This window comes from Zalophus californianus, chromosome 2 (genome assembly GCF_009762305.2).
Source record: "Zalophus californianus isolate mZalCal1 chromosome 2, mZalCal1.pri.v2, whole genome shotgun sequence".
Classification (NCBI taxonomy): domain Eukaryota; kingdom Metazoa; phylum Chordata; class Mammalia; order Carnivora; family Otariidae; genus Zalophus; species Zalophus californianus.
Window position 1 is genome coordinate 164,220,358 of NC_045596.1, and position 15,721 is coordinate 164,236,078.

Consider the following 15,721-nt stretch of genomic DNA (forward strand, 5'->3'; position numbering starts at 1 on the left):
CGTGTGCGCGCGTGCGCGAGAGGGGTGGCAGGAGCGGGAGTTGACGTAGGAGAAGAGGCATGGGGGACCGCACCTCTATCCCTGAAGGGGCTCGTTCTCGCGATAACGCCCGGAGGTTACTAGTTACTGTTGCTATGGGAGGGGCTGCGGGCGAGGCGGGCGGAGAGGACCCGGGACGCAACCGATGGATGCTGTGGCCTGGCGCGTTTCGTTCAGATGCCGAGCAGATCTTTATGGGAATTTCATCTCCGACTGACTAAAATTCAAGAATGTGACCCTTAGGTTATCTCATCTTAAGGATGAGTAAACGGGGCCCCCAGGGGTAAGTGACATGACTTATTCAAGATCACACAGGTAGCGATAGATTATAATTCAAAGGGAGGGAGGAGATGGAGGAGAGAAAGCTCTTCCTTAGAGAATACCAACTAATAAATGTAGAAACTATAGAAAGAGAAAATCACCACTCTGGATCCACCAGTTTCAGGCAAAAAATATCAATAGATGCTAGACATTTGAAGATAGTCATACAGTTCCAAAGTATCAGCCTACAGATTCCTTACTAAAGAGAAAAAGAGTAACTTCACATCAAAGAAGTCACCCTTAACCAAGTAATCAAACTTAACATCACCAGGGATGGTACAGAGGACACAAAGGTATTATTCTTGCTAAAGGTGTGTCTCTCTTCATGAGGAAACAATCAGACAAATCCAAATTGAGGGACATTCTGCAAAACAACCGCTGGGTCTCTTCTAAAATGTAAATTTCATGAAAGATTAAGAAAAAGGCTAACGAACTGGTCTAGATTAAAGGAGACAAAAGAAAGGAATGGCACTGCAAGCAATGTGATCCTAAATTGAAACCTGGGTCAAAAAAACAAGAAACAGCTATTGAGAAACATTATTGGCATAACTGAGAAAATTTGACTTCATTATGTTACTATCGCAACAATGTATGGTTTTCTGATGTTTATATTCGTATCTTGGTTATGCAGAAATAGCCTTGTTTTTAGGAGATGTATGCTAAAATATTTAGGAGTGAGATAGCATGTATCTGCAACTAATTCAAATGGTTTAAAGAAAAGACAAAAAAATGTATAAAACTAACAATTGGTGATTCTAGGTGGAGGATATATGGGTGTTCATTGCATTATTCTTGAAACTTTCCTGTAAGTTTTATAGTTTTCAAAATAAAAGTTGGGGAGAAAACCCCACAAAGTTATTGATGTCCAGTCTACAAGTTGCTACTTGAGTCAGTAGGCAGATATCATTATTTGCCTGGTGTGTGTAAGGCATTTCAGGCTAATAGACAAGTAAGATAAATGCTCCCAAAGGACTCATAATGTAGGACTTGGACAAATAAATACCTGCTGGATGAGGCAGAATATGATAAATATAATAAGCAAAGCAGTATAACTTAGTAGGCTAAATAAAATGAGCTTTGGAGTCCAAAGAGGCTGAGTTTGTATCCTAGATGGGCCAACTCTTTGTTCTTAGGCAAGCAACTTAACTTCTCTATGCCTCAGTCTCTACCTCTGTGAAATAGAAATAAATAATATTTACTTCAAAGGATTGAGTGGATAATAAATAAAATAAAGTATCTATAGCATGTAACAATCTACCTGGCATATGGAAAATGTTCATTAGTTAATAACAGATGAAAATGAATATGCTGTAAGAGTTTAAAAGTTACACAAAATTTTATGTGCACACACACACACACACATATACACATATATGCACACGTACATATATTAGGGCCACACTTCAGCCTGTGCTTTGGCACAGACCCGGCCTGTGTCAGATACAGCAGGCCATTAAAGGCTATTATAAAGAGCACTTGAATGGGAATTTGGCAACTTTCCTTCCCTCAGCTTCTGTTATCCAAAGATCTCTCTTCTGAAAGGACCTGACAACAACAGTCCTAGGTCATGTGGAGAGACTTTCTCAGGAAGGTGATGAAAGAAAGTGTTAAGGAAAACACCTGCCATCGAGGAGATCCTTCCTTTGCTTCATATCCCTCTGGCCCTGTCAACTTAGCCTGATCCAGGTTCATGCTCAATGTCCATAGCAAGACCCTGGCCTTGACCACCTTGAAACTACAGCCAGTTCTCATTCCCCCACTCATACTGGGATCTAAACCCTTGGGACCTCCCCAGTCCAAATCCTAGTAACATCGCATTCTTCTCCTATAAAGTCTCTAGAACCAGGATTTTAGAGCAGGGAAGGGATTTTAGACTCCTTCATGGGTGAGACATTTGTTAAGCACTTTCTATGGGCAGGGCACCATGCTCAGAGCTGATGTAGGAGGAAACAGCCCTACGTGTCAGTGCTGTCTGGGTCCAGAGGCCCATGTCACCTTGAGGGTGAGCAGTTTTCCAGTACAAGTCACCTGCTGTAGTCAAGACAGCCTGCTGATCTGCCTCCATTACCTTTTTGAAAGAAAAATCTCAGAAGGTTAGTACAGTTTTACCCTCAGAAATGAAAAACAACTGAAGAGCAGAGGCCCCACTATGAAGATTTGGTAGTTCAATTACACTAACTATAAAAAATAAGATTCTGAAGCCAGTGGTATTATTTAATTTCCTGTTTCTTTTCATTAAAGCAAAAGGGCTCACTTGTTTGTTTTCAAGGACTCCAAAATTCTGATGAGGGGTGAGGATCCCCTAGTTACTGAGCAGCTGAAGGCATCTTTGAAGAGGAGGAGGTGCAAACCATGTCTTTTGGCCTTCTACAGGGAGGCTGCAGGGCACAGAGGGATCCAGTGGTGAAAGCCCCTCAGTGTGCTGGGGGAGGGGACTGAAGGCTGCTCCCGAGGAAGTGATGTCTCAGAATGACTTAGGTGGACAACAGGGGAACAGCTTCCAGTGCAGGGGGGCAGGGTGATCAAAGATGTCAATACACCATACCCTGAAATTCCATCTCTAGGGTCTTGTCTCAAGGAAACAATCATGGATGTGTGCAAAGATTTCCCTTAAATAGCTTGAATGATTTAGAATAGCAAAATTTTAAAAACAATCAAAATGGTCAACATTTACAGGATTCACTAAATAAACTATAATACACCCAAATTCGGGGTTATAGTACAGCCAAATGTTCCGATTAATATTTGATGATCTGAGGGAAGGTTCAATGAAAAACAAAGAGGAGGAAGCAAAAGTAAGTACAGTGTAACCTCAAGCTGTGTGTGTGTGTGTGTTGTAATTTTACTTTAAGATGAAGCAATGGAGGGGCACCTGGATAACAGTCAGTTAAGCGTCTGCTTTCGGCTCAGGTCATGATCCCCGGATGGAGCCCCACATCTGGCTCCCTGCTCAGCAGGGGAGTCTGCCTCTCCCTCTCTCTCTCTGCCCCTTCCCCTGTCAAATAAATATTTTTTAGTTTTATTTTTTTAAGATTTTATTTATTTATTTGTCAGAGAGAGAGCACAAGCAGAGGGAGCGGCAGGGAGCCCAATGTGGGACTCAATCCTAGGACCCAGTAAATAAAATCTTTAAAAGAAGAAACGTTGGAATGATAACCAGAAACATCAGTGCTGGGGAGACAGGGCAACGGGTTGGAGGTTGTTCACATGGGGAGGTGTAGGCATTAGTAATGGCTAGTTCTGGAGCTGGTGATAGATTGATTATATTGTATATTAAATAAATAAATCCTATATGTATATGTGTATATGTACCTGCATAGAAAGAAATTGGGATAATTTACCAAAATTTGACAGTGACTGTCTCCGCTGAGTCAGAGTATACGTGACTTTTATTTTCTTCTTTACACTTTACTGTATTTTACAGAATTTTTAAGTTTGGAAACATGTTTTTCAGTTATAATTAGAAAAGTTAAGGTCACTCTCATAAGGTGGGGAAGAACTGAGGTTTATGAGGGGAAGTACTGTTCCATAGGGAATTTCCACCAAAAATCGGGAACCGCCTCTGGAATGGAGTACCTGGAATTTCCATTGGGCCTTCTGAGTGCCCACTTCACTTGACCACAAGAGGGCGCAAGGAATCAAAGTGAAAGCAAAGCTAAACCGGCTAGCGTGCACTGGGCTTGGGTTTGTGTCAGGGTGATGAACCCAGCCCTCCTCTTGCTCCCCCGGGGGGCTTCATCCAAATTCTTCACAAGGTTTGAACACAGTTATGAATCCTACAGGATTGGATGGTGTGTCTAGGGGCTGCCCTACCAGAGTCAGGGTCTATGTTGAATGTCAAAAGGGCACCCTTAAATCTTTGCAAGTTGTCTTTGTGAGGAAACCAGTTTCGTCAACGTACCACATATAGATTAGGGGACAGCCTGGCTGACACAACCTTCAAGTTATTTAATCTTAACCACTATAATCACATTTCCAGAAAGGATAATTTAGGGGAAAGATGACATAGTCCTACGGTTGTATGTAACCCAAATATGGCAACAGGCAGTGTTCCCTGTGATTTTATTTCTCAGTGAATATATAGCTATGTTTCAAGTGATTTGACATTTGGGGACTTCAGGTAGCAAGCAGTGTAGTGTGGCGTAGAGGAAAAAATAAACTTTGGAACCAGAAAACTGATGTTCAGGGGCGCCTGGGTGGCTTAGTCGTTAAGCGTCTGGCTTCGGCTCAGGTCATGGTCCCAGGGTCCTGAGATCGAGCCCCAGGTCAGGGCTCCCTGCTGCACGGGAGCCTGCTTCTCCCTCTCCCACTCCCCCTGCTTGTGTTCCCTCTTTTGCTGTGTCTCTCTCTCTGTCAAATAAATAAATAAAATCTTAAAAAAAAAAAAAAAGAAAACTGATGTTCAAATTCTACATCTACCTGCAACTCACTAGCTGTATGCAGGGGCAAATTACTTGACCTCTCTGAACCTCGGTGTCTTCATTTTTAAAATGGGGACCTCCAGAAGTAAACTCCTGGTCAAATGGGGCCCACCCAGAGGGCTCCAGGCACAGATAGCTTTCTTTGACCAAAGTTGTGAGGAGGCTTGGACCACCTCCAGGGTACATCCAGGGTAGGAGCCTGGCCAGAGGAGGCTAGATCACACCCTGTGAGTCAGATACATCACAACACCCGGGGACATGGAGTAACCACATGAAGACTTTCCCTGGAAGGGTGACTCTCATGGGGAGGGATACTAGAACCAGGCAGGCCCCCTGGAGAACACCCCAGGGAAATTCAAAGCACGCAGCTTCCCCCCTCCACAAGGGGATTCCAGAGCTCATGTGTGCAGAACTCATGGGTGGGCTTTTTTTTTCTCGTGTCACTAAGATATAATTGACATATAACACTGTGTAAGTTTAAGGAGTACAATGTGATGATTTGATACACGTATTTATGGCAAATGTTTACCACAGTCGGGTTAGTAAACACATCCTTTATCTCACCTAATAACCATCTTGCTGTTGTTATGGTGAGGACACTAAAGCTCTCCATGTACACAGCACAGTATTGTTAGCTACAATCACGACAGCCACCCATTTTTTTAAAATGTGCTTCTTCGGAATTGGGACTCCAGGAAGGTTTGGGGTCTCCTATTGCCGCGGGAGTCACCCCCTACTTTTGAGGGAAAAGAATCCGACCCAGTTTGGTCTGCATCTTAGGGTCTCGAGCAAAAGACGGCGGAACCTGGTTTGTCCAGGAAGAGGCCGCAGGCAACCAAAAGGCTGAAAGGGCCTCAAGAAGTCAGTTGTAAACTACTCTAGAAACGTAAATATCATTCAGGTAAAAACAAAATATTTACGCGTGCTCAATAGACTGCCGCTGGGGAACACGGTGGCATGGATGGAAGGACACGCGCCACAGGGCCGGAGCAGCCCTGCCACAGGTCCCCCAAGTACGCACACGTCCTCTAGCTCGCTGACTCCTTCACTGACCCAGGGAGGGCGCCGTTACCTTTTCCGACTAATATGTATTGAGACATGGTCAGCTTTTTCATTTTTTCTTGCCTTTTCACAGTAGCGTCTGTAGTCACACTCCCTGCCCCTCCCCGCCATTTTGTGCAACATGGTATGTCAGCCATGACAGGGTACAGAGGAAGAAGAGTATTGCTTATGGTCTGACTGCATCCTCTCCAAATTCCTCTGTAGAAATCCTGATGCCTGATGGGGTAGGTTTAGGAGGTGGGGCCTTGGGGAGGTGCTGGGTCGTGCGGGTGAAGCCCTCATGAATGGGATTCGTGTCCTCTCTTTTGAGACCCCAGAGAGCGTTCTCTCTCCTTCTACCTCATGAGACAGCCACTTAGGAGCCAGGAACCAGGCCTGAACCTGCCCATTTGGGCGCCCTGATTTTGGACCTCCAGCCTCCAGGCCTGTGAGAAATCAATTTCTGTTGCTTATCAGCCCCCCTAGTCTGTGGTGTTTTTGCTGTAGCAGCCCAAACGGACTGAGAAAAGTATGGAAAGTGCCCGGGGAACAAGGTAGGGTGGAGAGGCATTTGGCTTTATGAAGTCACACACAACCTCATCTAATTTTTTTAAGTAGAGGGAAGGCAGAGCCTATCCTTGAAGAGGGAAGCTTGTGGACACCTGGAGTGCTCCTGGCTAGATGCCTGGAGCCGAGTCAGAGCTCTGAGGCTGTTGCCCTCTAGAAAAGGGAGGTCCCCAGCACCACGTGTGGGGCGGCTCCAAAGGGGGCAATTCACAGAGACTAGCGGCTGAACGGTGTCTCCTGGGGCTGAGCCACATGGTGGCCAGGGACCCCACCCTACACTCCCAGGACACTGGCCTACAAGAGGCCCTCGAGAAGATGAGGACCTCAGCTGAGTGGCCACACCATCAGGGACGAGGCCAGAACCATCTCCCCGGCCTCCGCCCTGCTGCCTCCGGGTGCTGCCCCCCCACGCTTAGTTGCAGGACATCTGACACACTTCTCTGTGGTTGCAAGCAGTTTGCTTTACCTCCTGACCTCACCTCACTAAACCCTAATGTTTACAGCCACTCTGTGATTATAACCTGCGATCTTTTTCTCCTCTCGACATGCCCCTCTCATCTTTTATTTTATTGAACATTTCCTGTGAGATTCTGCCAAAGGCCTGCTTGTTTCAGCCACTTTGATTTTCTTTTAAGGAGAGCAAAATTTATGGAAATCAAACTGGTTTTGACACAGGAGCCATAACAAATAGAAATTTCCATTCCTAAGTGCATATAAATCATGGGTTCTGACACTCTGCCTTCGACTTGACCCAGAGCACTGTCCCTCGGGAGGATGCAGGTGTCGGCTCTCACACAGCAGCCTGCGGGTGCTGCCGGGGCACCTGCGGGGGGCAGGGCGCAGCAGACCCACAGAGCTGAGGCGGGGGCCCACGGGAATCGTGCTGGGAATTTTCACCTCTTCTGAGCTCAGTCCATATTGCTCCATCGGAATGGTCCTTTGGCCCGGATGCTCAGTGTGGAACTAAGAGGATCAGCCTGAGACTTTCAGTTAACCCCTAATCCCTGCCAGGGGGCGTCCAGATGGCAGGATCTGGGCCAAAACTGCAGGGGAGGGTTGCTTTGCTCTGCAGCGGACAGAGCTCCTAGGGTCTCCTGGAGAGGCAACCACGGCGACCCGGGAGGCCCCGGAGGGCGCACGGGGTGCCCTCTGCAAGAACTCTGCCGACACAGTCTGCCTTTGTGAGCTTTGGTGCCCTGACGTAGGAGCAGAGAGAACGCCTGTGACGCAGACACGCTTGTAAAGCTGTCTCCTCCCTGCCATCCTCTTCTTCTGCCCCATGATCTCTAATCCCCAAATAATTGAGAGGCCGCTTCACAGTAAATACTGCCAAAGGGGCATCTCCGTTCTCATTTCGGTTGCTGGCATCCCAGCTGAGGAACACCGTGATTATTAATGAGCCAGCAGCCTTGGCAGATTTGAAAATGTACCAAAAGCCCTTTTCCAGGGAGACCTCACATTCTTCTTTTTTTTATTTATTTTATTTAAATTCAATTAACATGTAGTGTATTTATCAGGTCAGTGATTCATCGGTTGCATATAACACCCGGTGCTCATCACATCGCCTGCCCTCCTTAATGCCCATCCCCCAGGGGCCCCTCCCCTCCAACAGCCCTGTTTGTTTCCCAGGGTTAAGAGTCTCTCGTGGTTTGTTTCCCTCTCTGATTTCATCTTATTTTATTTTTCCCTCCCTTCCCCTATGATCTTCTGTTTTGTTTCTTAAAATTCCACACAAGAATTCACATTCTTACTTTCCTCAAAACTGCTCCAGCTTTTTAGGAGACCTAGAAATAGTGGCCCTGTTGCCAAGTAAGGCCTCAGGTTAGGGGAGAGTTATCCTTGGTGAGTTGGCTCAAACAAAGATCTGTGGAGAGCCTGCCATGGAAGGGCCATGTGTTATGCTGGTACTGAAGTTTATGTGACAATGGAACGTTCTGGCCTAGAAAAGAGGTAAAAGACACTTGTTTAGAGTGTTATCAATGCCAGCCACTGTACCAGGCCCTGCACATGTATTCCCACATTGAATCCTCAAAATGTGGTCATTATGGAGGAGGTAGTGCCAGCTTCTGGTTGGGGGGGCGGTTGCAGCCCCAAAAGCTGAAGTAACTTGCCCAACGCCCCAAAGTTACTATACATTTATTTGTGTATCCATATATCACATAAAAATTGTATGGAGCTTCTACTGAGAGCCAGGCACTCGACGCATGAGGTTATCAAGATGAATCAACTATGGCCCTGCCCTCACAGAGTTTATCATCTAGCTGGAGAGACAAATAAGCAGACAGTCACAATAGAGCTTTGCAAGTTCCATGACCAGTAGGTGGATGGATTGCACGGGGGCGGTGGGTGTTGTAGGGACATAGGAGAATCCAGTCTTGTGATCAGACCAGGCCAGCCTGACCCCAAATCCTATACTCTCCCAGCGCAGAGAGAGACAGAGACAGAGACGTCTGCTTTTCTGTCTCATTCCATGCCCTATATGTGACCCCCTGGGGTCTAATGTCTGCATCCTCTCATACCCTCTGTCTGCGGGAGGCAAGATGGAGAGCATCGCTCATGGAAAGTATCTCAGAGATCTAGCCAAAACTTGAGGATCTGGACAGCTTTCTTCATGGCCACCTGTCACCCTGCCTCCCCTAACCTGCTCTTCATCCTGAATTCTCAGCTTTTACACCACGACAGTCCACCCAGGGATGTGAAATTAGAGACGGCCATGTTCTCTCAGCCCCTCTGCCCCACTCACTCCCCACCTCCCACATCAACTGATTGGGGTTCCACTTCGAAATCCCACCCTTTGCTGGGTTCTCGTGGCCACTGTGCCCCTGCCTGAAGTTGGCCCTCCTCCTCCTCATCTGGGCAGTTACATCTGAGTGACGGCCCAGCATCCACTTTCACCCACCACAACCCCAGTTCCACACTGTCACCGGCACCACTTTCTGAAGAAGCAGTCTAGGTCATGCCGCTTTCAAGCTTCAATGTCTCTGATGACTTTATGCTGCGTGTAGAATAAAATCCAGTTTTCTTGGCACGGTGTATCAGGTTCTTCATCATTTAGCCTCACCTCATCTCTCCACCACCTGCCCCAGCCACACCTGCCCCAGCCACACAGAATCTCTCCCTAGAGCTGAAGTGCATCTCTCTGCCCCTCCACATGCTTCACCCTCTGAGCCTGGAGTGAGACCATTCCCTACTTCTCAACCCAGGAAACTCCTACTCATCCCACAAAACCCAGCTCAAATAGTACCTCCTCTGTAGACGCATTTCTTTACTTCTCCAGAAGGTCTAGTCACACCCTCCTCTGTGATCCCCCAGCCCCGCATTTATGCCTTTATTTTAGCGCTTGTTATAATATATTGGAATCATCCCTAGATATATTATGTGTCTTCTGACTGGACACTAGCTCCTCAGGGCCAAGGACTGTGTTTTATTTGTTATTCCCAACATCTAACCAGAGGTTCTGCTACATACGAAGTGCTCAATGAATGTTTCTGCTGTGTCACAGGATTTCCCGTCAGTCCTTTTGTCTGTGTTTATTGCCAGAGGCCTTTGGTGCCCTGATATTCTCTCTTCAGTTAGGTAACAGGAAGCAAAGATCCCCAGCAGAGAGGGAACCCTGGGGCTCTCTCCTTTATCCTTGGCCATAATTGTCCAACTTCAAAATAAATCCTGTAACACACCTAGTCACCAGGCTTATCATACTCTCAAAGGATGTTTGATGTTTTCAGTTGTAGCACAAAAAAAAAAAAAGGACTACTTGCTGAAGAAGTAACTCCCATGCACCATTTGAGTGATGGACAAGCAGCCCAACCCAAGGTAGAGAACCAAGGGAAGGAAGCCTCAGCTCACCCGCTGTTAAATGGCACCAGCCATTACTCAGGACTGGGAATGTTCCTGTTGCACAGAGTGTTGAGATACATTTCAGTGGGCTGATGTTCTGGAGGAAGACCCAAGAATACCAAGAGTGCCATTTATGGCTTAGAAACTATGCATTTTTAGATTTTGTTGTTGTTATTAAAGATTTTATTTTTAAGTAATCTCTATATCCAACATAGGACTCAAACCCACAGCTCCCAGATCAAAAGTCACATGCTCCACCAACTGAGCCAGCCAGGCATCCCTGCATTTTTAGATATTTATTTATTTATTATTTAAGTAATCTCTACACCCAACATGTGGCTTAACTCATTACCCCAAGATGAAGAGTTGCACACCCTTCCAATTGAGCCGGCCAGACATGGTGCCCACCACTGAGTATTATAGCAGCTCACACCTGAGATACCAGGGTGAATCTACACTGAGAACAATGAAACCAAGAAGTGAGGGAAAAAAAATGTTTTGACCCAGATCTAGATTGTTCTACCACTAAAATACTTAGGCAGTGATGAGCACGGGTCTAAATGATTTGACTTTTCTAACAGTCTGGCTGAAAATCAAGGAGACAAAACGGGATGAAGCAGAAGCAGATGTTTTTAAAAAGTCAAATTAGGAAAATTGAAAATGAATGAAATGCCACCTGAAATCAGCTAGAGACGTGGAGACCTGTTCTTCTCAAGTCCATTTAACACAATGCAATACAAATTAAATACACTGCACATAAAATGCATCTGACCCTTCCTATCGAATTGTATGAATCTGCATAAAATGGGCTTTCTGCGGTTGTCCCCACCATCAAGAAAAGGAGGGGGAGGATTGTTATAAATCTCATTATTTTCCTAATTAAATAACCCTGGCTTCAAACGGTTCAATTTGCAGTTTAGGAAGGATTATTTGCCAATTGACACTGAATCAGAACAGGTGCTATTGTGTTCACAGCTTTTAAGCTATTGGGATTTTTACATCTGGATGCCAGAGCTAATCAGAAGGCATTTTCTCTCTTTTCTATCTGTCTTCACTATCTGAAGCAGAGTTTAAAGCTTCTCAGGATATTTTGTAACTCATTAGTTTTTGGCATCCTCTACAACCATATTGGCCAATATGATTCATTCTTTCTTTGAGCACAATTAGCTGTGAAAACAGATCTTAGAACAGACTCCCTCCACCCGCAAAGGATTACTGAAGGTAGGAAATGCAGGTGATTATCAGAGTTTGCCTTTGATACAGACATCCTGCTCTTCTGCTAACCCTTTGAACTAACTTTGATATGCAATAATTAAGAGGGATTCAACCCCTGGAGGAGAAGCCGCTGTGGCCCTGCCCCTTCTCTCCTTCTATTGAATCCTTGTTTTGAACTATTGATCAAACAGATTTAAAGGGATTTGTTGAAGCCTGTGTGCGGTAAGGAGGAAGGAAATGAAGGAGGAGGGGGGTGGAGAGAGATGGGGGGCACATCTGGTATAAATAGTTTCACACACCTTACTGGGACGAAGATTTGCTTCTCCTTTGGGAAAAGCAATTCCAGACGACCTTGAAGGGTTTACATTTTGCTCTCTTGGGGGTTTAGAGCAGCCCAGTTTGGAGGACATGGAGAGGCAATTAAAGGATGGCGGTGGTGGTCTTGCTGGGGCTCAGCTGGTTCTGCGCCCCCTTGGGAGCTCTGGTTCTGGACTTCAACAACATCAAGAGCTCTGCAGATGTGCACGGGGCTCGGAAGGTAAAGTGCCACTAAGGGAGCAAGGGGCAGTTCACGGGGGTAAGGCTCACTGAGCGGCAAGTTGGCAAATGGATGCAGGGGTTGATGTGACCCACTAGAGGAAAAACATCAAATAGGAATGGCACAAACACCAGCACTATATGTACTTAACATGTGGCTCAGCTTCTCGAGGTAATAGATATACATCAAAATCTCATCATCATCTGTAAGACACACATGGGAAGGCATTTTCTTCCATTTTCACAAAGAGCACAAGAAAATGAAATCCTGAGTTTTAAAAGTAGGACAATTTTTCGAACACAACCTTTGTAGCACATAGGTTTCGTCAGTGGAGATTTGATCTCCCCTTTGTGGGAGAAAACCAATTATATTGAAAAATTAAGGTGCCACCAAGGGTCTTTCGCTACATGCACAGTGCCACTATGACTTGGCTTCCTCCACCTTCCACTTTGGATTAGAAGTCCTCTTACACCTTGTTGGGTTCCCCAGCCCTGTGACAAGTTTTTCCTTACAGGGTTCACAGTGCCTGTCTGACAAGGACTGCAGTTCCAGAAAATTCTGCCTCAAACCCCAAGATGAGAAGCCATTCTGTGCTACGTGTCGTGGGTTACGAAGGAGGTGCCAACGTCAGGCCATGTGCTGCCCTGGGACGCTCTGCATGAACGGTAAGCTCTCGTAAACCCTTGCAGCATGGCGCGGCTCCAAGAACAGTGGATTTCCACTGGTTTCCACAGCATCTGAGTCTCATAGGCTAGAATATTCCAAGATAGGCACTCTCTGAAGGTCTCCTGGATTCACGCTTGAAGTCATTTATGCAGCTGCCTTTTCTTAATGCAATAAAATAGTTTATTTCCTGGCAATAATTTTTGTCAACTTACAGATAATGATTTTAAAGGAAGGGTTCAAGATGGAATCTTTCAAATTCTTTCATTTTCACTTGGATTCCACTAATTACTTAACTACTTTCCTTGCCATATGTGCATATAAATATTTAGTGCATATGTCCCAGAAATCATGAAAGTTATATATAAACTGAAGGCAGGGGTACTGCCAAACTGTGTAACAGTGTAATAATTAGCATGTCTGTGGTCATAATCCTTGAAGTTAATAACTAACCACACCTGGTTGTCTCTCAGATGTTTGTACAATGGAAGATGCAGCGCCAATGTTGGAGAGGCAGATCGATGACCAAGATCATGTGCACACAAAAGGAACAACTGAGCATCCAATTCAGGAAAACAAACCCAAAAGGAAGCCAAATATTAAGAAATCACAAGGCAGTAAGGGTAAGAGAAGCATTATGAGCACTTTCGTTTTTTTTAAAGGAAAACATTTCTTGGGGCGCCTGGATGGCTCACTGCATTAAGCATCTGCCTACAGTTCAGGTCATGATCTCATGGGTCCTGGGATCGAGCCCCTGCTCATTGGGAAGCCTGCTTCTCCCTCTCCCTCTGACCCTCCCCCTGCTCGTGCTCACTCTCTCTCAAATAAATAAAAGCCTAAAAAAGAAGAACATGTCCTCCTCCTAGGCTATTAAGGATAGGCTGAACCTGACTTGATTCCTCCCCACTTCAGAAACACAGAGGGATTTTGTCCTGTTTCTTTTTTTTTTTTAAAGATTTTATTTATTTATTTATTTGAGAGAGAGAGAGAGGGAAACAGCATGAGAGGGGGGAGGGTCAGAGGGAGAAGCAGGCTCCCCGCTGAGCCGGGAGCCCCATGTGGGACTCGATCCCAAGACCCCGGGATCATGACCTGAGCCGAAGGCAGTCGCTTAACCAACTGAGCCACCCAGGCGCCCTTCTGTCCTGTTTCTAATCTCTCTCCATCCATAGCTAGGAAGATCATGTAGGGAGTAGCATAAGGCAGTCAGCCCGTCAAGAGGACAGGGGACTAGCCATAATTATGAACTGGTTAGCAAAAAAACCTTTAAGTGAATTTTACACATACATGTTTTTATTGTCTGTAATTTAACAAATGGAGGTTTCCCCTTCTTGGTCTTCAGGATACAAAATAAAAGAGAAATGAAAGTAGGTGCCTTAGCTTCTTATTCTCGGACAAAATACAAACTTCACTAAGATGAAACTTTTTACAAAATTGTAGTCTCAAATTCCAATCTTGGACATAAAATAATTGGAATGTCTGAAGGCAGTGAATTGGCCAGTTTGTGTCTCCAGGTTAAGCAGCCCCTTTATAAGTCATGGTCTGTGTCCGTATAAATCCCATTTAATAAAACACTGATAAGGGATACTGATTTCATTCCCCAAGGCCGGAAATCTCATCTTTCTTTGAAAATGTTTTAACTTTATAAAACAAATTCTATTAGGTAGGGCTAAAATTTCCATTTCATCTACTTTGGGCATAAGATCTAGCTCTGGGAGACCTGCATGCTGCTTTTATTTTTACTTTGTGGCCTTCAGTTCTAGATCCTACCCTTCACCCCAGCTTACAAGCCCCCTACATGCCACTTTCCCCTTTTATTGCAACAGCACATACAAATCTTGTTACAGGACAAGAGGGAGAAAGATGTCTTAGAACTTTTGACTGCGGAGCTGGACTTTGCTGTGCTCGTCATTTCTGGACTAAAATTTGTAAGCCAGTCCTCCTGGAGGGAGAGGTGTGCTCTAGGAGAGGGCAGAAAGATACTGCTCAAGCTCCAGAAATCTTCCAGCGCTGTGACTGTGGTCCTGGACTATTATGTCGAAATCAAGTGACTGGCAACCAACAGCATGCGCGGTTAAGAGTATGCCAAAAAATCTAAAAAGCTGTAAAGATTTCAAAATAAAGACAACTCCTTATTGTATTCAAACAGAAATTTCAGACATTTGGGTGCCTGGGTGGCTCAGGTGGTCAAGCGTCTGCCTTCAGCTCAAGTCATGATCCTGGAGTCCCGCATCGGGCTCCCTGCTCAGCAGGGAGTCTGCTTCTCCCTCTGACCCTCCCCCCCTCTCATGTACTCTATCTCATTCTCTCTCTCAAATAAATAAAATATTTAAAAAAAATAAATTTCAGACATTAATTTAAAAATCTTTCCATAATATCTCTGTAAATAAAATCTTGTAGCAACTGGGATAGAGTAACCTAGAGTGCTGTGAGGTGCTGCCTTGTGATGAATGAAAACTGGCTTTGGCTTTTTGTCTATTTCTGCAAAGTAGTGTGATTCCACAGAAAAGTTTAATTTGATCTAGTGACTCAATTAATTCAAATAAATCTTTACATAATTTCTGGTGAAATTCTGGTAACTGACAGTAGCTTGGGGGAAAAAAAGTGATGGTCTGCAGTTAATTCTTATCTTACCAGTGGAAATTATTACAGTAAATAAAAAGAAAAAAAATTTTCCTTAAAATCCCTCATTTATTTTCTTTCATTTCTTATAGGGGAAATGCCCCTTCACTACAAAATAATTTGGTTAATAAAGAAATAAAATTTAAAAGGTAGTACTTTACATGCATTATTGTCCTCTACAAGTTATAAAGCATTTGCACATATTTTGTTTTCAACAGCTTTAATCATTTGATAAATTTTTACATTTTATATTTATATAATTTTAATTATGTAAATATCATTTATATTTTAAATGTATAATTTACATAATATATGTAAATATATTATGTAAATATATATGTATAATTTACATATTATTATATTAATCTAGTTACATTAATTATATAGATTATATAATTTCAAAGCTAGGGCCTTCAAGGAGTGTTTTTACTTTCAATAGCTTTACTTAACCATTTGA

General features: G+C 44.5%; 1 protein-coding gene across 1 annotated transcript; it reads left to right on the top strand.

The window, feature by feature from the left end:
• Positions 1-192: 192 nt before the first annotated feature.
• DKK4 (dickkopf WNT signaling pathway inhibitor 4) lies at positions 193-14,784 on the top strand. Its single transcript, XM_027600549.2, has 5 exons — positions 193-322; positions 11,830-11,979; positions 12,494-12,644; positions 13,116-13,265; positions 14,490-14,784. Exons 2-5 carry the CDS (start codon positions 11,869-11,871, stop codon positions 14,738-14,740), a joined length of 663 nt encoding a protein of 220 aa, XP_027456350.2. The 5' UTR covers positions 193-322; positions 11,830-11,868; the 3' UTR covers positions 14,741-14,784.
• Positions 14,785-15,721: the final 937 nt, after the last annotated feature.

Excerpts from the sequence above, each read along its gene's own strand:
- DKK4 (XM_027600549.2), top strand. The coding sequence starts at position 11,869 with ATGGCGGTGGTGGTCTTGCTGGGGCTCAGCTGGTTCTGCGCCCCCTTG. Across the intron at positions 12,645-13,115 it reads TGGGACGCTCTGCATGAACG|ATGTTTGTACAATGGAAGAT; the intron begins GTAAGCTCTCGT and ends GTTGTCTCTCAG. Across the intron at positions 13,266-14,489 it reads GAAATCACAAGGCAGTAAGG|GACAAGAGGGAGAAAGATGT; the intron begins GTAAGAGAAGCA and ends ATCTTGTTACAG.